Source organism: Capricornis sumatraensis, chromosome 14, assembly GCF_032405125.1.
Source record: "Capricornis sumatraensis isolate serow.1 chromosome 14, serow.2, whole genome shotgun sequence".
NCBI classification, from domain to species: Eukaryota; Metazoa; Chordata; class Mammalia; order Artiodactyla; family Bovidae; genus Capricornis; species Capricornis sumatraensis.
This window is the reverse complement of record NC_091082.1, coordinates 47,435,948-47,461,865: the sequence shown is the minus strand read 5'-3', so window position 1 is coordinate 47,461,865 and position 25,918 is coordinate 47,435,948. Positions and strand designations below refer to the sequence as shown.

General features: G+C 35.5%; 1 protein-coding gene across 1 annotated transcript in view; it reads right to left on the bottom strand.

Moving 5' to 3' along the window:
- Positions 1-25,918, bottom strand: part of SUCO (SUN domain containing ossification factor) — an 89,677-nt gene that overhangs the window by 40,360 nt on the left and 23,399 nt on the right. Inside the window, exons 4-10 of the mRNA XM_068985733.1 lie at positions 23,616-23,770; positions 14,793-14,930; positions 14,405-14,558; positions 10,200-10,323; positions 9,403-9,527; positions 8,285-8,352; positions 1,572-1,679 (exon numbers count right to left, since the gene is read on the bottom strand). Coding sequence (XP_068841834.1) covers positions 1,572-1,679; positions 8,285-8,352; positions 9,403-9,527; positions 10,200-10,323; positions 14,405-14,558; positions 14,793-14,930; positions 23,616-23,770 — 872 coding nt within the window. The remainder of the gene's footprint in view (positions 1-1,571; positions 1,680-8,284; positions 8,353-9,402; positions 9,528-10,199; positions 10,324-14,404; positions 14,559-14,792; positions 14,931-23,615; positions 23,771-25,918) is intronic.

The following is a 25,918-nucleotide window of genomic DNA, read 5'->3' as shown; positions in this document are numbered from 1 at the left end:
TTTGAACTGTGGTGCTGGAGAAGACTCTTGAGAGTCCCTTGGACTGCAAGGAGATCCAACCAGTCCATCCTAAAGATCAGTCCTGGGTGTTCATTGGAAGGAGTGATGTTGAAGCTGAAACTCCAATACTCTGGCCACCTGAGGTGAAGAGCTGATTCATCTGGAAAGACCCTGATGCTGGCAAAGATTGAGGGCAGGAGGAGAAGGGGAAGGCAGAGGATGAGATGGTTGGATGGCATCACTGACTCAATGGACATGGGTTTGGGTGTACTCCGGGAGTTGGAGATGGACAGCGAAGCCTGCATGCTGCAGTTCATGGGGTCGCAAAGAGTTGGACACGACTAAGCGACTGAACTGAAGTGTGTGATGATATAAAGCATAAGTACTAGTTGAAAGGGAAACAGAAAAAAATCCTTTAATATCATATTTGAATTTCACAGCATTTACATAGCTTTTCCGATTTTAAAGGAAATCTAATGTAAAAGTCCCAAACTACTGTTTTTCTTTACTACAGCATTTAGAGAATCCCTGAAAGTAATGAGTATTCTCTTATCACATTAAAAAAATACACTTTACTTGTCATAGCTGAACACATTCATTTGACAGGTAGGAAAATTACAGCTTAGGGAAAAAGGAAATGACCTGAGCAAAGTTAGCTAAAGAAAAATGAGTAAGAGATCTTGAGAAACCATTTTGAAAACTGTATATATGCAATGCTACATGTAGGGTAGGGGAAGAAACACCACAGAAAATTCTTAATAGTCAATAATAAAAGAAGGATTAAATAACAGCATCCTTACATGGTACATTGCGGGCACTCAAAAAGCATTTACGGAATGAACTAATACCTCCATCTGGAGGAAAATATCAAGTATTTATTAAAAATGATGTGTTTAAAACAAAAAAAAAGAGGATATTCTCAAGATGTAAGCATCGAAACTGATTTTTGATAGAACTATAAACATATAAATGTGTACAAAAGACTGGAAGGGAACATATTAAAATGTTAACATAGGTATCTTTGGTTGATAGAACTGGGATTCTCTACCAAATTCCTTAGAATGTATGTTTCTCTTATAATCACACATATATACCAAAGTTTTTAAAATATACTTTAACAAAAACATATGCTATAAAATGATGTAAAATGAAATACTCATATATGTTTTTTTTTTCTTTTTCTCATATATGTTCTTAATAACTTTGTAAAGAAATGTTTGGAAGCAATACAGCGTAATAATGCAAAGTAAGGACTTCAAAATCATAGAGATCTATGTTTGATTCTTGGTTGTCCAACTCACAAATCAAGTGACCTAGATAGGCTATTTAATCTCTCTCTGTTTCGTCTCATAAGGGAATAATATCAGAGGGTTGTTATAAGCACTATGTAAGTTAATGAATGTAAAATAACAAACGACTACCCTACAACAGTATTATTACTGTTCTTACAAATGGGTACAAGTTGATTAAAACAAAAAAAAAATAATTAAAGTTTTAAATCATGACCCATTTAAAAATTTTTATTCTGAAAATCCAATATTAACTCCTTAGAAACCAGCTTTAGAATTTACCTGTCACTGATAGAAACCAGAAAGTCTTTAGGAGTAGAAGAAAATAATTCATAATTTGCAATATCAAACTGTTTTACTTGAATTGGTTCACAGAGTTCAATAACAAACCTTTAAAAAGAGCACAAGACAATTATTTAGATAAACCAACTAGAATAACAATTCATATTAAACATGACATTAACAACTTACATAAACTAGACCTCTATTAAGTTATTCATTAAAAAATGTAAAGAAGGAAGAGGATTTGAGAAAGAACACCCCTAAGTATTCCCCAAGCATAGCATTAGTAGGAAAAAAATACTGATTTTGTCCTACAGTATTTTTTTAATAAAGATTCTTTTCTAATAACAAAGTTCATTCTTGGAGGAATGATTTGACAAAGAACAACTAGTAAGAGTGTAACCTGACTAGTCTAGAGGGCAGTTTGGCCATATTATCTCAAAAGGTACCACAGCTGTTGATTCAGCAATATACTCTTAGAAATTTAATCTACGGACACACAGCTCCAAATCATCACCCTTGTATACGCATCTTAATAAATATATCAAAGCACAGTTTATAAAAGTGAGGGCTAGGGGGGAGGGAAGTCAATCTAAATGTTTAACATAGAGGATTGATTGACAAATTATGGCCCCATTCAGACAACGAAATACCAAACAGCTATTAAAAATGGTACTAGAAACTATAACAAACTATGGCCCCATTCAGAATGAAATACCAAAGAGCTATTAAAAATGATACTAGAAACTATATATTGCATTTATATAAAAATACAGAAAATACAGACCAATGTATAGTGACAGAAAGTACAGATCTGTAATTGCTATGGGGGTAAGGGGTGGGAGGGAAAAATTATAAAGGAGCATGAAGAAAATTTTGGGGGAGACAGATTATTATCTTCACTGTGGTGATGGCTTCATAGATGAATAAATATCAAAACTTATCAAATTATACACTTTAACATTTTACAATTTATTTTACATGTAGTTGTTTATACGTCAGTCACGCTTCAATAAAACTGTTTTTAAAAATAACAACACACTAGTGAATAAAACAAAAAAGCTGCAGACTCGCAAGTATAGAGAACAAACTAGCGGTTACCAGTGGGGAGGTGGAACAGGGGATGGCAAACAGGGGTAGGGAAAGAAAAGTATTATTATGGAACTATATGAAATCATGTGTGTGAAATTTTTGAAAAAAAAGATATTTGAGATATGTATCATGGACCTGGAAAAGATGCCACAAAATATTGCTATTTAGGAAAACATTAACAGTATGTTTCTACATGTATAACATAAAACTACATCCAGCATGGCATTTGAGGAAAGAAATACTCTTGATATCTAGGACTCTAATCAATACTTTAATAAACTAATTATTATATCAAATGAGATTATATACACTAACAAGTAAATGTTAAATTAAAAGCATTACAATTAACATATTGTGTTTGGGGAGCAACAGAACTGAATTCCAGAAGATGGTAAGAACAGCCATGTTTCAGAGAACAGCTCCTGATAAAAAGTAAACTAACAGTTGCTGAATGCTTAGTCTGTGTCAGATACCATATTAGATGATTTATGTCCATGCTCTGATTTAATTCTTACAACCAAAATGCATAGATTATCTCTATTTTACAGAATCATTCAATTGGTTACTTCACATTTTTCCTTTCTGCCTTTTTAAAACAGAACTTGCTCCCCTCTCCAAAGATGTAGCCAAGCATACAGTCACTAATCAAAGACTGTTTTTCCCAGTCTTGGCAATGTTACTTAATTATAGTGATGGGATGTGGGCAGAAGTCTCCAGTGCAACTTTCAGGTTAAGCCTTCAAAAGGAAGCTGCCACCTCTACTTCTGCTTTCTCCCACCTGATAGGTCACAATGAGGATGTGACAGGAAGAAATCATCACAGCAATGCAGGCAGGGACAACATCTCGGGAGTGGTAGAGAAACATGACAGAAGGTAAATGTGTCCTTTAATTGTTTTCTATTATACCCCTGCCCCACATATCAACTTGAGGTTTTTGTGTCAGAGAAAATTAACTATTTTTTTCAAACCACAGTTCATTCATCTCTGTTAAAAAGGCAGGATCAAGAGCCTTAACTAAAGAGTTATTTAGCCAGTGAGTAACAAAGTTAAAAGTTAAAAGACACATCTATCTGGCTCCAAAGCCTAAACACTGTACTACTATCCCAGGGAGAGGAAACTAAAGAAAATCTGACTCAGATTTTGCTTTTTATTTACAAATCTAAAAGAGCACTAAGAAGAAAAAGCAAATTCTTCTCTACCTCCTTTGCATACAAGGTTCTCCATTTCTAAGAAGATATGAGCTATATTATTGATACTATTAAAATAAATTTTTAGACAAATGTATTACCAGGTGTACAATCAATCCACCAAGAAGATTTAACATTTCTAAAACTTATATTAAAGTAGTAAACACTCATAATATATATAAAATTAGTAGTACATATGCAATTGTGCCTCATAAAGGTTGATTTTAAAATGCTTTTTTATCTAAGCCTCATCTTTTATATTTTCTTAGAGGTAGATAACACCACATGTAAATTAGTAAAAACTACGTATAAAAGCTGACACATCTAATTTCAACATACTTCTCTTAATTAATAGTAGGTCAGAAATTTTAAAACATCAGTAAAGTAGCAGACCTAAATGTAAGAGTACATTGATAAAATACCACGTGTCAAAATTTAGATGATATGAACATATTACACAAGGTAATCTGCAAATGCAATGCAATTCCTATCAAAATACCAACGACACTTTTACAAAACTAGAATGCATAACTCTAAAATTTATGTGGAAACACAAAATACCCCAAATAGCCAAAATAATCTTGAGAAAGAACAAAGCTGACCTTAGACTTATCTGCAAAGGTACAAAGAAAAGATTTTTTAACTGTAAGAGAATAACAACTTCATTACAAAAACCTTCAAAATGGATCAAAGATAAATTTCTAGAAAAATGTAATTAACCAAACTAATTTACTAAAACTAAGTTGAGAAGAAACAGAAAACCTATACAGTCTCATGTATGGGCTTCCCAGGTGGCGCTAGTGGTAAAGAACCCACCTACCAATGAAGGAGACTTAAGAGACAAGGGTTTGATCCCTGGGTCAGGGTAACCCCCTGGAGGAGGGCATGACAAACCACTCCAGCATTCTTGTCTGGAGAATCCCATGTACAGAGAAGCCTGGTGGGCTATACAGTCCATGGGGTTGCAAAAAGTCGGAGATAACTAAAGCAACTTAGCACGCATACAGTCTCATTACTTCTTTTAAATATGTTTTTTTCTTTTTTTTTAATAATTAAACCTTGTCATCTATCACACAAGTATAAAACACGGCATGCACAAGCTTATTTATAATAACTGTCTGTTATGGCAAAAGATTACTATAAACAGCCCAAATACTATCAACATAAGACTAGTTAAATCTTGCTACAATCATATAATGGAATTTCATGAAGTTATCAAAAAAAAAAAAAGAAAAAGTTTTATGTATGAATGAAATAGAAACATGACCAGAAAATTTTAAGTTAAAACTTAATTCAAGGTGATAAATATTATGTATAATACGCTGCTGTGAAAACTGAGAGGTAAATAAAATCTCTGTTTCTGCATAAAGAAAATTAAAAGGTATCTAAAAATTTAACACTGAACAGGAAGATAGATGACAGATTGGAAGTGTATTGCTCATTGTAGCTCCTCTACCTCTTTTAAACACCTTTTTGAGTTTGAGCCACATGAATATCCTATTTTTGAAATCACATATTTAATTTAAAATTAACATCTTCCCTGAGGCATGGAAGGCTTTACAGTTGAGATTCAAACTTAGAATATCTTGAGAAAAAAGAAGCTTAAGATATCATGCTGCCTAACTGCAGATTATACAACAACCCTACAGTAATCACAACAGCATGGTAGATACAGAAACAGACACACAGATCAGCGGCTCAGGACAGAGAGCCCAGAAATGACCCCATGAACTTAGGGTCGATCCACCCATGACAAAGAAGACAAGAAGAAAACAAAACAAACTCGTGGCTAACAGGAGGCAGAGGGAAGGGGAAGGACAAGATAGGGATACAGAATTAAGAGACACAAAATACTATACACAGAGTAAATAAGCAACAATGATATATTGTACCGCATGGGAAAACATACTCATTATTTTGTAATTACTTTAAATGGAATATAATCAAGAAAAATACTGAAGCACTATTTTGTACACCTGAAACTAATACAATTTTGGAAATCAGCTCTGTGCTTTAAGTCGCTTCAGTCTTGTCTGACTCTTTGTGACGCTATGGGCTATAGCCTGTCAGGCTCCTCTGTCCATGGGATTCTCTGGCCAAGAACACTGGAGTGGGTTGCCATGCCCTTCTCCAGGGGATCTTCCCAACCCAGGGATTGCACCCGCATCTCTACATCTCCTGCACTCACAGATGGGTTTTTTTACCACTAGCATCACCTACACTTCAGTAAAAAAGAAAAAAAAACACAAAACACATATCTTGTAAGTATTAGGTTAGATGCACTGCCTTCAAAATAAGGAATAAGATGAAACTGCTTACTATCACTACGTACAATTTTCTCAATGATCTAGCCAGCATGTGATGACAAAAAGAAAGTAAAATATAATAAAAAGGATTAGAAAATTTTAAAAAGGAGAAAAATATGTAGGGAAGTTATAATTTTCTATGCAGAAATCCTCAAAGATTCTACATATAAACTATTAAAATAAGAGACTATAAAAAAAGCTGGCTCTAAGACTCATATATTAAAAAAAACTGGATATCTAAACACAACAAAACACCATTTTTTAAATTAATTTTTACTGTAGTATAGTTGCTTTACAATGTTGTGTTAGTTTCCTGCTGATACCAACAAATGAATTTAACAAAAGATACACAATACTTTCATGAAAAGTTAAAAAAAATAATTAAAAGATATTAAAAACAATTTAAAAATATGCCCTATATGGGATAAGTAAACTCAATATCTAAAAGTCAGCAAAAGATGCAATGCAATCACAAACAAAATCCAATGGGACACTTGGGGAACTCAATAGAATAAGTCTAAGATTTAACAGAAAAAAGAAAGAAAGCAGCGGCAGAACAGCCCAGTCAGTCCTGAAGAATATGGTACAGAAACCTGCCCTACCAGTTATTAAGATTTATAAAGCTAAAGAGTGTGGTGTTTCTGCAGGTAATGATAAACTGACCAAAGGAACAGGACAAAGAGTATAGAAACAAATTCCCATATAGAAGAGAATTTTATGATAAATGTATTATTGTAAATCAGAGGGGAAAGTGTGAATAAACAATTATCTAAAAGAGGAAAACGGGCTTCCCAGGAGGCTCAGTGGTAAAGAATCAACCTGCCAAGCAGGAGATGCAGGTTCAATCTCTGGGTTGGGAAGATCCCCTGGAGAAGGAACTGGCAACCCACTCCAGTATTCTTGCCTGGGAAATCCCACGGACAGAGGAGCCTGGCAGGCTACAGTCCATGGGGTTGCAAAGAGCTGGACACAACTTAGTGACTACACTACATCATTAATCAGTCAGTAAAATGGTGGTGATTCACCTAAATTCTTTTTTAAAACAGCTGCTTTTGATCAACGAAATCAAGTAATCTAATAAAACTGTTGGCATATTAAACGTTATTTTCCCCATATATCCCCCATAAGTTTCTTTGTTTATATTATTAGTTAATGGAAGAATTAGATTGAAGCAATGAAGCCAAAATCCAGGGAGATTTATCAGATGCCTCTGTCTTCTTCACATCTGATTTCTAAGCAAAAGCTGTCAATTTTAACTGCTATAACCATTTTTCAGATTTTCCTCTCTCTTCTTTACCCAAATTTACATGCCTTAATTAAAGCCCTTATTTTCCACATGAGCTATGACAGTAGGTTCCTAACTGGTTTCACTGCTTCTAACTGCATTATGCTGTAGGCCATCTTTTGAGGATAACCCTTTCCAAAATGCCAGTGAGGTCATGTCATTTCCTTACTTAAAACTACCTTACTTAAAACTACCCTCCATGGTCTTTAAGATAAACCTCAGAAACCTTTAAGCTGCGTTATACATAGCATGAATGGCCTGATTACTGCTAAACTGAGTCTCCTGGCTCATCTTTCATGATTACTCTAGTTTTACCTCTATTCTTGTAATCACTGAAACAGCTTCTTCGGTTTGCTCCTACTTACAGCTGCCCAGAAGACATTCGCTCCTATTAGTGCTGGCCCCTTCTTCTTACAATTCCTGAATACCTCTGTCTCCCTTATCTGTGACTTACTTATGAACTCAAGGAATTAATTCTTTAAGATTCAGCTCATAAATCACCTCTTCTAGCAAGCTCATTCTCTTCTGCAGTTATATATCATCTCCGTTTCTATAGTATCTTTTCAGGCATACTTTTCATACTATTTGATAATTGCTGAACTAGATCTGTCAATTTTGAGTGACATCCTTAAAAGGAAAGACATTTTAGGTCCTTAGACCCCAGGACCTAAGGAAAGTATAGTACCAGCACCAATCATAAATGTTTATTAAGTGACATATAAACAAATCATAAATGCTTATTAAGTGACTATATGAACAAATCAATCTAACCCTAACATAAAAGGTTTATATATATATATATATATATATAAAGCATACTTTATTAAATTTTATATTACTTACCAAATTTTAGTGCTGCAAGGATTCAACATATAAAGATCCATATTTTCTATAAGAATAGCAGATGTGCTCTATTTTCAAAAAGGGGGAAGGGAATAAATTACTTAAAGAAAAATATTTATTTCAACTCTCAAGTTTTCTAGGTTTTCTATATTTTTAGATCTTAAAATATACCTAAGAGACTGAAATACCTGGGAAGAAAGCATAACAGCGGCTAAAATTTACAAGTTTTGTCTATACTATGCTAAGCAAGGCTTGTAATAAAACAACTAAAATTAAACATCTGTTGCTATAGAAGCAAAATGATTTTTCCTATTAGCTATTTCCTTTTAAAACACAGGTTTTAAAAGTTTAAAAACCAAGTATATGCCCTTCAGTAGGTGAATGGATAAACTATGGTACATCCAGACAATGGAGTATTCTTCAATACTAAAAAGAAAGGAGCTATCAAGTCATGGAAAGACACGGATGAAACTTAAATGCATATCACTAAGTGAAAGAAGTCAGTCTGAAAAAGCTACATACGGTATGATTTCAACAATATGATATTCTGGAAAAGATAAAACTAGGGAGACAGTGAAAAGATCAGTGGATGTCAAAAGTTGGAGGAAAGAAGAAGTGAATAGGTAGAGCACAGAGGAGTTTTGGGACGGTAAAAATACTCTATATGATACTATAATGACAGATACATGTCATTATACATTTATCCAAATGTGTAAGAATGTGTAAGAGTGAGCTCTAACATAAACTATGGATTTCAGGGGATAAAAATCTGTCAATATAAATTCATCAACTGTAACAAATGTACCACTCTAGTGGGAGATACTGGTAATGGAGTAGACTAACACATGTGGGGACAGCAGGTATATGGCAGATCTCTGGACCCTCCTCTCAATTTGGCTGGGAACTTATAATTACTCTTAAAAAAAAAATGGTGCAATGCATCAACCAATACACTAAGAATTCATGTAAGAAATTATGTCTTTTAAAGCATAATCTTGCACTTATTAGTGGATTAGGAAAATAGCTCATGTTAAAATACAGTTTCCAGGAAACCACTGCTTATATTTAATAAAATCTCTAGCTTCCTATATGTATAGAAGAATTTTACACTTAAGTACCTTGGCTTCTGGGTTAGCTGCCAAAATTTTGGCACCACATTCTACTGAAGCATAATTATTTCGATTTTTCTGGACCTTTTTTGTGGCATGTAGACCTCCATTAGAAGATGGATGCATTGACTGACCTGCAGACAAACCTTATTATGAACATATATATATGATGATTATGATTGAAAATACCCACAGCAAACAATCTCAAGAACAGGCTGCCATCTAGAGTCCAGGTTTTAATACTAAAGAGAATATTTTTAAAACCCATATGAAATAGCTTTATATCCTTAGTAAACAAATTAACTACAAAAATCCACATTACTTGACTTATGCTTAGTGTAATCCACAAAACGGAGTTTACTATGAGAATCAAAACTTTTGCATATACATTTTATTGTATTAAGGATAGAAGCTTACCAATCACTAACTCCAACAATAATTTTTAACTCTGAGACTTTTACAATGACAAAGAGAAAGTGTAATACTTTAGTCCAATTCTGTTTACAGTTTAAAGCTTTATGACTGAGAACTTTCCATGCTTCAACTTTCCTCCTATAAACTGATACGGAAAATCACTGCTTTTGCCCACTTTATCTTATTTTAGCCTTGTTTAATAATTTACAATAATGGATTTTAATTAAGATTAATAAGACAGACACAGATAAATTCCATGTGGGTAACCAAAAGCATATTTGTTAAGTTTCACCTTTAAAAAGTTTTCAGAAGTTTTACTTTAACAATTAAGAAGAGAAACTGCGTATTTAAACCAATCCCTTAAAAAAAATTACATTTTAGTGCTTCCTTACTTTTTTCTTTTTCTACTTCCATAACTTTCTTCTTCCATTCATCAAATGTTGGTATATCCTCTGGGTCTTTGGAATTTGTAACAGGTGTAGGGTCAATTTCTCCTGGCTTTGTATAATCAGAACTCTGAAAGAAATGTCAAAAATAAATAGATTTCAGGTTTCAAAGAATACAGAGGAAACAGAATAAATTATAGTAGTAAATACAAATGTTTCTGTCAAATTAAACTAGAAGTCCAATTTTATAATGAATGACAGTATTCTGGAAAAAAACAAAAACATACAAAGGAAAGTTTTGGTTTAACTTAAAAGCTGAGTTTCTCTTTGAAGAATTAAAACCTTCTCTACCTGAGTATCACAGGATGAATCCCTTCATATGTTAGCAATATTAGCATGGGTTGTAAAAAACTCTATATAATTTCATAAGCCAACAATTACCCAAACAAAAACTGTACACAGACTGTAACTGTCGTGAATCCACCTTAAAATCTACCTTAAAATAATATATATATTAAAGCAAGCTAATTTTAGATATAGTACTGAGCAACTAAGCATGCATACTGCTTCTCCTAAATCTTTAATAAAAAGTACCATTTATATAACTAATAAAGACCTACAGTATAGCACATGGAACACTGTAATAACCTATATGGAAAAAAATCTGACGAAAAAGTTGATATACATATATATACAACTGATTCTCTTTTCTATACAACAGAAAGTAACACAACGTGCTCAGTCACTTCAGTAGTGTCCAACTCTTTTACAACACTATCAATCAGCTATTGTTGCTGTTGTTATTTAGTCACTAAGTGGTATCCAACCCTTTGCAACCGCATGGACTGTACCTGCCAGGCCCCTCTGTCTATGGGATTTCTCAGGCAAGAGAACTGGACTGGGTTGCCAGTTCCTTCTCCAAGGTATCTTCCGGACCCAGGGACTGAACACGTTAACTCCTGCTTAGGCAGGTGGGTTCTTTACCGCTGAGCCACCAAAGATTTTAATAAAAAATTTAAAAATAAAAGTATCATTTATATAAAATTTTAAGGTGGCTGTAAAAACTTAAATGTGAAAAGCAAAGCTTTAAAGAAAGTATTGAAAAGATATCTTCATGATTCAGGCTATACCAGGATTCAGCAAGATGAAGGAAATCATTTTTAAAAGGCTGATACATCTGGCTAGATTAAAATTTGAAAATTAAATATATCAAAAGACCATAAACCACACAGTTCAATAAGCCACAGACAGAAATATATGAAACACTATTCAGACAACAAAGGATTATTACTAACCATAAATACTGCCTACAAATCAATAATGGGGAAAAGTGGAAGAGGTACAGCCAACTGAGTAAAGAGAAAATACAAAATGCTCACTCTCAGTAAAATCAGGGAATGCAAATGAAAACTAAAGATAATAAATTATACCAATCTGATGGAGGTTAAAATGTGATAGCCTGTTGAGCCATGGACATCTATGAGACTGCCAAAGTGAGTGCGACATTTAGCAATATTAAAGATATGCATACTCTATGACCCAATAATTTAATTCCTAAGTATAAATATCAATGAAAACATACATATGTGCCTAAGAAAATATGCATAAGGACATTTATTACAGCACTATTCATAATGTCAAAAAAATTAGAAATAATCTAAATATCTACGAATTGAAGAACAGGTAAACTGTGGTAGAATCAAATATAACAGTGAAAACAAAGAATAAGTAAAACTCAAAAACAATGTTGAGTAAAATGATATTTAAAATGACATCATTTTATGTTTCAAAATTTGCCAAGTAATAGTATATATTGTTTATAGCAACGAATATTTGAAAAACCTTAAAAATATGCTCTAAAATGTAAAAATAAAAAAAAAATTCAAGATAGTGGTTAAATCTAAAGCGGAGAGAAGAAATGTAACTGGAGAGGGCATACAATTCATTTTAGCCTTAATTGGAAGAATGTATGCAAGGATGTTCATTCCATTTTAACATTATTTCTGTCTCCCTAAAACAATACATAATGTATTTATTAATAGGGCCTTGAAAATGAAAGTGAAATAGCTCAGCCGTGTCCGACCCTGTGCAACCAACCCCATGGACTGTACAGCCTTCCAGGCTCCTCCATCCATGGAGTTTTCCAGGCAAGAGTATTGGAGTGGTTTGCCATTTCCTTCTCCCAAGAGATCTTCCCCACTCAGGGATCGAACCTGGGTCTCCCGCCTTACAGGCAGACAGATGCTTTACCGTCTGAGCCACCAGGAAAGCTAATAGTGCCTTGAGAAGTATACAAAATCTATTAGACCGTAAATCTTGGATAAGGAAATGGCAACCCACTCCAGTCTTCTTGCCTGAAGAATTCCATGGACAGAGAGGCCTGGTGGGCTCCAGTCCATGGGGGTCGCAGAGTCGGACATGACTGACAGACTATCACTCATTCACTCACTCACTTCAGTAAATGGCACAAATCTCGTATTAGGGTACATTTTCAAGTACTGATGCTAATTTGTATATCAGTATAACACACCAACACAAATTTCCATAATCTCGCTTTAGGAAGACAAACTAGCAAACTGGTTCCTCCACAACCTTCATGTTGGGAGTGTTTTGCAGAACACACAAGCTTATAAAAGTATGTAGCTATTTAAAAAATAATATACAGAAAATAAAACTAAAAAACCAACATTACACTAATTGAAAAATTAAATAAAAATTTAGTTTAAGTGAGAAAATAAACAAATATTTATAAAAATTAATCTAGTTGAGATGCTTGACAGTAAAGCCCAAATACTAAAAGAAATACAATAAAAAGTAAGAATACACACACACTCTTTGAGGGCCAGGCACAGCAATCACTCTCACCTCTTAGCAACAAATATAAAAACTAAATAACACAATAAAATTATTTTGCAAAGCATTATAACAAGCAAAGGAATGGAATTTTGAATTAATTACCTCCTAAATTATTTAATACTCCAGAAAAACTGTCAGATGAATTTTATCACAAAGTGTCCAGTAGTTCTATACACTATCCAGTTCAGAATAGTTCTGCCCAATTAAGTCTGTGTGAGTGGAAGAGCTTATCCCTATTACCTCAAGGATCTGCAAGACACTGCTGTGAATGGTCAAGGCGAACAAGCAAATCTTGGACAAAACTAGCTGCCATGCTTGAATTCTACATTTGGTACTTAAATAGCTTAAAGAAGACATTTTTGTAATGTTTGTCTAATTTTATTTACGCCTGTGATATTTGACAACTGAACTGTAACACATACTTGACTTGGTTTCACTGGAAAATTGTTCCTACAAGATTTCAGACTATGAAATGTTGATTTCCTACATTTATAAGCAGCATTGTAGAAACAGTTAGCCCAATAACAGTCAGGTCTCCAGAATGAAGTTTAGTTAGTGATGAATGCAGATTCACAGAAAATATGTAAAAGAAAAAGTGGAGAACAGAACAGTTGAATGAGAAACAAACAAATACAGACGTGGCACTCAGTATTTTGAACTCCAATTTCACGTTTTGTTTTTGTTAAGTTCATTGAGTGGCCTTTCCCTCTTTATTTAGTTATTTCTTAGATGAAGGGAATACACTTTCTCTGCCAATATTCTTTCAGGAAGTTCTATACTGGCCTGTGTATTGGCCTCTACATGAAGTCAAAGTAAAACTCAAAAGGAGAAAAGAAAATAAAGCTCTTATACAGGGATGAGCCTTGCCTTTAAGAATCATATTCGTTAATATAAGCTGGTCTAGTTGTATTTTGCATACAAATAACAAAGGGTAAAATGTCCCTTTAAAATAATTCTAGTTGAAAAGCCTAAATTTAATCCTGTATTACTGAATTATAGTCTGAAGATACTTAAAACAATCATAACTTCTATAAGGCTCTCTTTAAAAATCGCTTAAAAAAGAACTTTATGCATCTGGTACCAAACAGTCTATGGTGGCAGAAAACCATTTATACGTAAACATAACCAAAGAGAGGTCACATTTGGGACAACTTTATGTATGAACATTACATTGGCAATAGTTTCATGAAGTAACCACTTGCTCTCTGGGAGCACACTTCACCTCAGTTCCACACTGATCACTAACTATTGATCCCCTAACTTTATGGCAAATATGATTAACAAATTACAAGACTGGTTAAAAACGAAAATGAATTGTATAACAAAGTAGGAGATAGTGCATGTTATTTACCTACCTCATTTTTTAAATTATCTGAAGAAGCATTCAATGCAGATTTTGGATCACTACCACCCTGATCACTTGATGAAACTTTTGATTCGAATTCTGACTTTGTTATCTTTCCTTTGCCGTGCGAAGATGACACATTTTCTATATGTTGGCCGACAAGGCTATTTGAAATCAAAAGGCATATTAAATCAACAAATTTCAGCTGAATAACAAGTACACACAAATCCAAACTATAAAAAGTATACATGAATAAAAAGTAAACCAAGAAAGGAGCACAAAGAAGTAAGTTTTCTCTCAATCATAAAACTGAATTACGTATACACCAAAGTCTACTCAAAGGTGACACTGCCGTTTATTATAGAATCATATAAAGACAAACAACAGCTCACACTCACCTTTCAGGTGGACTGACAAAGGAAGGTTGGTCAACTGGAGCATTTGCATCAAGGGCCTCACCAACATCACAATCAGTTTCAGACTGCTCAGTTTCCCCTGGGTTGGCTATAGGGATAGTACCAGAGTCTTCTATTTCACTAAAATAGAAACAAAAAAGACGATCTGACAATTTAATGGACATAATGCAGCATAAGTTAAAAGTGATATTAGTGATTTCCAAAAAAATCCAAGCCAGGAAAAAATGCTTTATAGTTCTACAGAGGGTTTTCAAGATTTCACATACTGTAAGTTGTGGAAAGACTTAAAACGTGTGAACTGTAGACCCTTGATCTGCTGGTGCCGTTGCCTGGCCTCTAAATAGCTAAGTACCAAAATGTAAAACAAAATATTATTATAATATTTAATATTATATATAAATATATATGTTAATATAATATATAATTAATATTATATATTAATATATAAAAATATATTAATATTTAATATTGTCAAAAATAAGATCTTAAAATTATTTATTCTAAATGCATCTTCTCTCATGTTTCACTTCTGTTAGTACATCCGACAGAATGTGGTCCACTGGAGAAGGGAATGGCAAACCACTGCAGTATTCTTGCCTTGAGAACCCCATGAACAGTAGGAAAAGGCAAAATGATAGGATACTGAAAGAGGAACTCCCCAGGTTGGTAGGTGCCCAATATGCTACTGGAGATCAGTGGAGAAATAACTCCAGAAAGAATGAAGGGATGGAGCCAAAGCAAGAACAACACCCAGTTGTGGATGTAACTGGAGACAGAAGCAAGGTCTGATGCTGTAAAGAGCAATATTGCATAGGAACCTGGAATGTTAGGTCCATGAATCAAGGCAAACTGGAAGGGTCAAACAGGAGATGGCAAGAGTGAACGTCGACATTCTAGGAATCAGCGAACTAAAATGGACTGGAATGGGTGAATTTAACTCAGATGACCATTATATCTACTACTGTGGGCAGGAATCCCTTAGAAGAAATGGAGTAGCCATCATGGTCAACAAGAGAGTCTGAAATGCAGTACTTGGATGCAATCTCAAAAAGGACAGAATGATCTCAGTTCGTTTCCAAGGCTGCTGGGAGCCACCCCGGGAGATCCCACCCATGACAGGGTCATGTGGAAGAGAACTGTTAAGCAAGGCTTCAGAACTCAACGGGCTCCCTAGGCTTTCTCGAACATCTACCCCAAAACCAGAATCTGTCTGTTTTACTATTTCATGACTTTCACCAATTCCTCTGACATTAACAGGGGGCTATTCCTGATCACCTTTCTCTGGAGAAAATCAACTTAGGGCTATAGCTAATAAGTCTCCTGGACATGAGAAGAATATTTCCAATCAAAACCCCTCTGTTAGCATTTTAGCTTGCTTGGCAGATATATTCAGACTCTTGCAGCTACACATGTGATTATTTACAGCCTCCCAACTGTGAGAGGCACGGAAAGCCTAAAACATAGAGCCTTTCAAAGAGTTAAAAGTTACTAGAGTAGTGCTAGGCATAGGATTTCATTATTAGGCCAATGCTTGTTGCTAAGTTCCCATATCTCTTATCCACTGTGCACCTGGGAGTGCATTAGTTAACACAGTTGGAAAGTAAGAAAAACAAGTGTAGCCTTGAAATTAACCACATCAGACTTTTGAGCTAATTGGTTCTTTCTTGTAACTCACTACACCTTTGCTTCATGAGAATGTAACTCTGTTTAATACTTTTTGAGGCTGACATAGATTAGAAATATAAGAAAAAACATTTCAAGGGAAAATAAGTTTTCTGGTTGAGAAGCCTTTATCAAAAGAGGGTCATAAAATGTTCACAGACCACCAAGGTCAGAAGATAATGTACACAATATTGTTTATGGGAAAGGTTTGCAGAAAAATCCTGGTTTCGATAAAGACAAAACAGATATAATGTTTGGGCTGACTCTGTATGACTTTGCATCTTTCATTTCCCTTTATGTACAAGTAAAGGTATAAAAGATCCTTTTAAAAATAAAAACAATGGGCCTCTCTTGAAGAAGCTTGGTCACTCCGTGTTTTTCTCTCTTTTTTTCTCTCTTACTTTTTCAGGCTGATCCCTTGGAGCACAGAGGCTCCCTGCGTTCACTTATCTGCCCAGGTTTCTAAGACCTGAACGGGAAGACGCTCTGCGTCTTCACTCCCTCGGAAGACCGGGAAGGCACCTGTGGCCTCCATGAACAAGGCAAACTTCTTGTCTCGAAGTTTTATTGGCTTTCTATGTAAACCAAGGAATATCAGCCTCTTTCTCTCCTCTATTTTCTTATCTACAATATTCTTTCCTTATCTCTCTCTAATTCATCCGCTGACGCTGTTTTTCCTTCAGGTTCCCCTGGATCCTGTGGGGGCTGGACCCCAGCACAAGGCACACCATTCAATATCACAGTTATCCAAGTCAATGACCCAACCAGCATCGCTGAAGAAGTTGAATGGTTTTATGAAGACCTACACAACCTTTCAGAACTAACACCCAAAAAAGATGTCCTTTTCATTATAGGGGACTGGAATGCAAAAGTACGAAGCCTAGAAACACCTGGAGTAACAGGCAAATTTGGCCTTGCAATACAGAATGAAGCAGGGCAAAGGCTAATAGAGTTCTGACAAGAGAACGCACTGGTCATAGCAAACACCCTCTTCCAACAACATAAGAGAAGATTCTACACATGGACATCACCAGATGGTCAACACCGAAATCAGATTGATTATATTCTTTGCAGCCAAGGATGGAGAAGCTCTATACAGTTAGCAAAAACAAGACCGGGAGCTGACTATGGCTCAGATCATGAACTCCTTATGCCAAATTCAGACTTAAATTGAAGAAAGTAGGGAAAACCACTAGACCATTCAGGTATGACCTGAATCAAATCCCTTATGATTATACAGTGGAAGTGAGAAATAGATGTAAGGGACTAGATCTGATAGACAGAGTGCCTGATGAACTATGGACGGAGGTTTGTGATATTGTACAGGAGACAGGGATCAAGACCATCCCCATGGAAAAGAAATGCAAAAAAGCAAAACAGCTGTCTAGGGAGGCCTTACAAATAGCTGTGAAAAGAAGAGAAGTGAAAAGAAAAGGAGAAAAGGAAAGATACAAGCATCTGAATGCAGAGTTCCAAAGAATAGCAAAAGGAGATAAGAAAGCCTTCTTCAGCGATCAATGCAAAGAAATAGAGGAAAACAACAGAATGGGAAAGACTAGAGATCTCTTCAAGAAAATGAGATATACTAAGGGAACATTTCATGCAAAGATGGGCTCGATAAAGGACAGAAATGGTCTGGACCTAACAGAAGCAGAAGATATGAAGAAGATGTGGCAAGAATACACAGAAGAACTGTACAAAAAAGATCTTCATGACCAAGATAATCACGATGGTGTGATCACTCACCTACAGCCAGACATCCTAGAATGTGAAGTCAAGTGGGCCTTAGAAAGCATCACTACAAACAAAGCTAGTGGAGGTGATGGAATTCCAGTTGAGCTATCTCAAATCCTAAAAGATGATGCTGTGAAAGTGCTGCATTCAATATGTCAGCAAATTTGGAAAACTCAGCAGTGGCCACAGGACTGGGAAAGGTCAGTTTTCATTCCAATCCCAAAGAAAGGCAATGCCAAAGAACGCTCAAACTACCGCACAAGGGCACTCATCTCACACGCTAGTAATGCTCAAAATTCTCCAAGCCAGGCTTCAGCAATACCTGAACCGTGAACTCCCTGATGTTCAAGCTGGTTTTAGAAAAGGCAGAGGAACCAGAGATCAAATTGCCAACATCTGCTGGATCATAGAAAAAGCAAGAGGGTTCCAGAAAAACATCTATTTCTGCTTTATTGACTATGCCAAAGCCTTTGACTGTGTGGATTTCAATCAACTGTGGAAAACTCTGAAAGAGATGGGAATACCAGACCACCTGACCTGCCTCTTGAGAAACCTATATGCAGGTCAGGAAGCAACAATTAGAACTGGACATGGAACAACAGACTGGTTCCAAATAGGAAAAGGAGTACGTCAAGGCTGTATATTGTCATCCTGCTTATTTAACTTATATGCAGAGTACATCATGTGAAACACTGGGCTGGAAGAAACACAAGCTGGAATCAAGACTGCTGGGAGAAATATCAATAACCTCAGACAGGCAGATGACACCACCCTTATGCCAGAAAGTGAAAAGGAACTAAAAAGCCTCTTAATGAAAGTGAAAGGGGAGAGTGAAAAAGTTGTTAAAGCTCAACATTCAGAAAACTAAGATCATGGCATCTGGTCCCATTAGTTCATGGGAAATAGATGGGGAAATAGTGGTAACAGTGTCAGACTTCATTTTGGGGGGCTCCAAAATCACTGCAGATGGTGACTGCAGCCATGAAATTAAAAGATGCTTACTCCTTGGAAGGAAAGTTATGACCAACCTAGATAACATATTCAAAAGCAGAGACATTACTTTGCCAACTAAGGTCCACCTAGTCAAGGCTATGGTTTTTCCAGTAGTCATGTATGGTGGATGTGAGAGTTGGACTGTGAAGAAAGCTGAGCGCCAAAGAATTGATGCTTTTGAACTGTGTTGTTGGAGAAGACTCTTGAGAGTCCCTTGGACTGCAAGGAGATCCAACCAGTCCATGTGAAGGAGATCAGTCCTCGGTGTTCTTTGGAAGGAATGATGCTAAAGCTGAAACTCCAGTACTTTGGCCACCTCATGTGAGGAGTTGACTCACTGGAAAAGAGAGATGGTGGGAGGGACTGGGGGCAGAAGGGGACAACAGAGGATGAGATGGCTGAATGGCATCACTGACTCGATGGACATGAGTTTGAGTGAACTCCGGGAGTTGGTGATGGACAGGGAGGCCTGGCGTGCTGCAATTCATGGGGTCGCAAAGAGTAGGACACGACTGAGCGACTGAACTGAGCCAATATTAGAGTTATTGCCTACAGTATGAAGAAATCATCTATTACCTCAAAATGCTTCACTAAACTTCTTAAAGCACTTTTATAATTTCATTTAAAATATATATATCTTAGTATTTTTCCCTAACTTACTTTCATTTCACTAGACAATCATGTTGAATATAATGAGAAAATGAGATGTACTGTTCAGATATATAGTATCTAGACTTAAATACTAAGTGTTTAATATTAAAAAAATTTAAAAACTGTCATTATTTCTAGGCATGTCTTTTGTTCCCTCGTCCCTTACCAGGGTGAACTCCTAAATGATAACTGTACCATCTTTGTGTACAACTCCTTCAACCCAGTCCCTCATATTCTAGAAAAGAGCATGTATCTAAAAAGTGCCTGAGGCAGAAAAATAGTAGTAATGATAAAAATATTAACTCATGCATATATTCTTACTCTATGCCAGATACTGTCCTATACATTTTATATAAGCTAACTCATTTGACAAAGGATATGTTTAATATACTATTAAAAGAAAGGGGTTTTGTTCTTTGTACTGTTGCTGAAGCTAGGCATACAAAAGAGACTTTCTAAATTAAGGAAACTTTAAACATCACTAATCATCAGGGAAAAGGAAAATCAAGACCACAAAGAGATATCTGTCAGATGGCTATTATCGAAAAGTTTGCAGGGATTTCCCTGGTGGTACAGTGGTTAAGAATCCACTTCCCAATGGAGGGACCTGGGTTCAATCTCTGGCCTGGGAACTAAGATTCCCTATGCTGTGGGGCACCTAAGCCTGTGCACTGCAACTAGAGAATAATCCCCACTCGTCACAACTGAGAGAAAGCCCATGCATAGCAATGAAGATCCAGTGCAGCCAAAACTAAATAAATTCCAAAAAAAAAAAAAGGACTAAGTAACAAATGTTGGCCAAGGATATGGAGAAAAGAGAACCCATGCGCACTGTTGGTGGGGATGTGAATAGGTGCATCCACTGTAGAAAACAGCATGGAGGTTTCTCAAAAAAATTAAAACTATGACCCAGCAATTTCCCTTGGAGTATGAACTCGAAAAAAAACAGAACTCTAATTTGAAAAGATACATGTACTCAATGTTCACAACAGCATTACTTACAATTCCCAACTCATGGAAACAACCTAAGTGTTCACCAACAGATGAATGGATAAAGAAGCTGTCATATATATACCCATACGTGCAATGGAATACTACCCAGCAAAAAAAAAAAAGAATGAAATCTTGCCATTTGCAGCAACATGGATGGACTTGGAGGGCATTATGCTAAAAGTGAAATAAGTCAGAGAACGATAAATACTGTATGAGATAGCTTATATGTGAAATCTAAAAACTACAACAAATTAGTGAATGTAACCAAAAAAAAAGCAGACGCAGATATAGAGACCAAACTAGTGGCTACCAATGGGGACGGTTCAGTTCAGTTCAGTTACTCAGTCGTGTCCAACTCTTTGTGACCCCACATACTGCAGCACACCAGGCTTCCCCATCCCACATCACCAACTCCTGAAGCCTACTCAAACCACGTCCATTGAGTCGGTGATGCCATCCAACCATCTTATCCTCTGTCGTCTCTTGCTCCTCCTGCCTTCAATCTTTCCCAGCATCAGCGTCTTTGCAAGAGTTGGTTCTTTGCATGAGGTGGCCAAAGAATTGGAGTTTCAGCCTCAGCATCAGTCCTTGCAATGAAGATTCAAGACCGATTTCCTTTAGGATTGTCTGGTTGGACCTCCTTGCAGTCCAAGGGACTCTCAAGAGTCTTCTCGAACAACACAGTTCAAAAGCATCAATTCTTCAATGCTCACTTTTCTTTATAGTCCACCTCTCACATCCATACATGACTACTGCAAAAACCATAGCTTTGACTAGATAGACCTTTGTTGGCAAAGTAATGTCTCTGCTTTTCAATATGCTGTCTAGGTTGGTCATAGCATTTCTTTCAAGGGGCAAGCATCTTTTATTTTCATGGTTGCAGTCACCATCACCAGTGATTTTGGAGCCCCCAAAACTAAAGTCTGTCACTGTTTCCACTGTTTCTCCATCTATTTGCCATGAAGTGATGGGACCACCTGCCATTATCTTAGTTTTCTGAATGTTGAGCTTTAAGCCAACTTGTTCACTCTCCTCTTTCACTTTCATCAAGAGGCTCTTTAGTTCTTCCTCACTTTCTGCCATAGGGTGTATCATCTGCCTATCTGAGGTTCGTGATATTTCTCCCAGCAATCTTGATTCCAGCTTGTGCTTCTTCCAGCCCAGCATTCCGCATGATGTACTCTGCATATAAGTTAAATAATCAGGGTGACAATATACAGCTTTGACGTACTCCTTTTCCTATTTGGAACCAGTCTGTTATTCCATGTCTAGTTCTACTGTTGCTTCCTGACTTGCATACACATTTCATAGAAGGCAGGTAAGGTGGTCTGGTATTCCCATCTCTTTCAGAACTTTCCACAGTTTGTTGTGATCCACACAGTCAAAGGCTTTGGTGTAGTCAATAAAGCAAAAATAGATGTTTCTCTGGAATTCTCTTGTTTTTTCAATGATCCAACAGATGTTGGCAATTTAATCTGTGGTTCTTCTGCCTTTTCTAAATCCAGCTTGAACATCTGGAAGTTCACAGTTCATGTACAATTGAAGCCTGGCTTGGAGAATTTTGAGCATTACTTTGCTAGCATGTGAGATGAGTGCAACTGTGCAATAGTTTGAACATTCTTTCGCATTGCCTTTCTTTGGGATTGGAATGAAAACTGACACTTTCCAGTCCTGTGGCCACTGCTGAGTTTTCCAAATTTGCTGGCATATTAAGTGCAGCAGTTACACAGCATTATCTTTTAGGATTTGAAATAGCTCAACTGGAATTCCATCACCTCCACTAGCTTTGTTCGTAGTGATGCCTCCTAAGGCCATTTGACTTCACATGCCAGGATGTCTGGTTCTAGGTGAGTGATCACACCATCATGATCATCTGGGTCATGAAGATCTTTTTCTGTACAGTTCTTCTATGTATTCTTGCCACCTCTTCTTCATATCTTCTGCTTCTGTTAGGTCCATACCATTTCTGTCCTTTATTGTGCTCATCTTTGCATAAAATGTTCCCTTGGTATCTCAAACTTTCTTGAAGAGATCTCTAGTTTTTCCGATTGTATTGTTTTCCTCTAATTCTTTGCACTGATTGCTAAGGAAGGCTTTTTTATCTCTCTTTGCTATTCCTTGGAACTCTGCATTCAAATGGGTATATCTTTCCTTTTGTGTAGGAAGGAGCAATACAGGGGTGGGGAAGTGGGAGGCACAAAGTACTGGGTATAAGACAGGCTCAAGTATGTAGCATAAAACATGGAGAATAGAGTCAATACTTTGTAATAACTGAAAATGGAAAGTAGCCTTTAAAAACGGTGTAAAACATTTTTAAAAGAGAGAAAAAGAAACCAAAATATTCCAAATTTATCTAAATATACTGAATATTTATTATCAAGCTTGAGAAAGTTAGCTATCATACAAAGACATATTATGAATGGAATGACACAGTAATACTTAAAGGAAATGAACACTCTGACATTGGAATTTTTGATAATTATAGGAAAGATTATTCAGTTAGGTTCCATGTTTCTTAAACAAGAATCTCACTTTACCTATATTATGCAGATAATTCATGCCTGGGATACAATCAACTTCCCTGAGTTAGACAGAAGAATAAATACTCATTATGCCATAAGATCATTACATTTAAAAATAAAAAAATTAAAAACACAAAACAGGTGCATTATTATATAGGTCTGCTATACAGACTAAAGGTCAAATTTAAGTATCAAAGAAATTTTTCTGTCATTATCTAATGATGTTCTTTTTTTCTTTGTTATGACTTACTCAAGTTTTGAGATTGGAGTGACCTCTGAGGTAGATGAACTGGAAATATTTTCATTATTTTCACTGTCCACAACTACACTGGAAGAATCTTCATGAAGATCAACTGTAGGGAGTGTCTCAGTCACAGATGGACTTAACTTTTTTGACTCCGCATCCTGTTTCTAAAAAAGTCAGTTATATTTAATGCTTGGATTAACAAATTCTCTCTTTATTTGAAGAGGATATTATAAAAAGTATGTCTCAAAGTAACAATATAATGTTCACTAAAAATTACTTTTATAAAAGTCCCTTCTTCTAACATGACCACCCTAAGGAATACATCTCATATTACAATACAGGCTCTACAGATTTGTCATAGCATTTCATAAGCCAGGATAAAGCAGCTTGTCTTTCTTCTTTCCTATTTTGTATCAGGACCTACAAAATTTCTCTCTTACTATAATTACACCTTAATGTATCCTACAGCAACACTGAAATCCTATGTAAATACATTAAACAGTATCTATTAAATAGCATTACTATTTATTAGTATAAAATATTATATACTAGTATTTAATATATAATAGTATAAATTAAAGTAGTATAAAATAGTGTACCACATAGTTTTTTGTCCCTGAGCAGTTTAGAAGATAATGTGTATCAAGAAGTAACAATACAAGGCATGTATAAATAACATTACAAGGCAATACACGATTCTGGCTGTTCTTTTAAGGCCTGTATGCTGTTTCACTCTTCCAAAATATAATCTGAAATGTACTTAATACCTACTTATCTTTGAAAACCTCTTATAAGTACTTCCCTCCACCAACCAACTCCATATAGAATTAGCCATTCCCCTTCTTCTATGCCTCCACTGTTATCTGTATAGACTTTAATCACACCTTAATTGCCCTTATTTATTTATTTCTCTTCTTCAATTCCATTATAAATGTCTTGAGTACAGACTATGTTTTTTTGATCTTCATGTTCTTAGTGCCTAGCATGTACTAGTACCCAGCACACAGTAGACAATACTTACTAAGTGAGTATCAAATGAGAGAGAGGTACTCATGCTCAGTTCAAAGAAAAGAGAAACTAAGGACTACAATGAACTAGAAGAACTAGGACTTCGAAGAAAAGGACAAGCCAGTACAGCAACAGAAAGAAAACAAGAGGCAGAGTCAGAAGAATATAAAATAAGGACTGTGATATAAAATTAAAACGTAAAAGAAAATAAATATAAAACAATATAAAATATAAAAGAATATAAAATTAACAATGTGATATAAAACAAAAATTCTTTATAGAATAAGAAAATAAAATAAAATGGGATCATTTGAGGAATTCACACTGGAATGAAAAGTTAGCAAAGGAATACAAATAGTTTGCAAAATTTATGACGGAGGCTTTGAGAAAAGAACCATCGCATTATTATCAAATATTGCATTATCATTCGACAGAAAAAATTAATAAGATAGTTTACACTATGTTTTTTCTTTTATTAATACTAAGTCTCCAAAATCAATGTGAATCTTATACTTACAGCTAATCTCAACTAAGACTATCCACATTTCCAATGTGCAAGAGCCACAGGTAGCTAGTGGCTACTGTACTGAACAGCACAAGTCTCTAAAGATGCAGTAAGCACTTCAATGTACTTGAACAAGAGAATATCATGAGAAAAATTCAGGAAAATGAAAAATGGCAAGACTGTTTGGGATACTTGTATAACTGAAGGGCTACAGAGATCACTTTTCCCTTACTCTGATGCATAAATCTTTTCCAAATGTCCTCCAAAATTCATTAAAATGAAATGTACTATCTCTCCCTAGATAACCCAATTAAATCATAAAATAACTCCAGCTGTGTTTTTTTAAAGAGCATTTCCCCTTCTTTTAAGCTGAAATTTATTTTTGTTAATATTTAAGAGATTTAGTTTTTCCTTAGTCCTTCTTCCTTCCAGATCAAATATCCCCAGTTTCTTCAGTTATTCCTGATGTTAAATGGTTTCCAGATACATCAGCATTCTGATCAACTTACACTCTGGTCTAGTTTTACATAGTTCATAAAAGCTGGTATACAAAATGAAAAAATAACATTTAGGATATAATATGAGAGAAAAGGGGAAAAAACATAATCTATTAATGATTATTTATTAATATTTCACACTAAGTGATACAATTTTGGTGTCAAAATACTCTGTATTCTACATACAAATACTTTAAGTCAGAAAAAATGTCCCCTGACATCTGAAAACCTGAGGGAAGATAAGTAATTATACTGAGGCAAAATGGAACCTAAAAAGAAAGATTTACAACCAAACC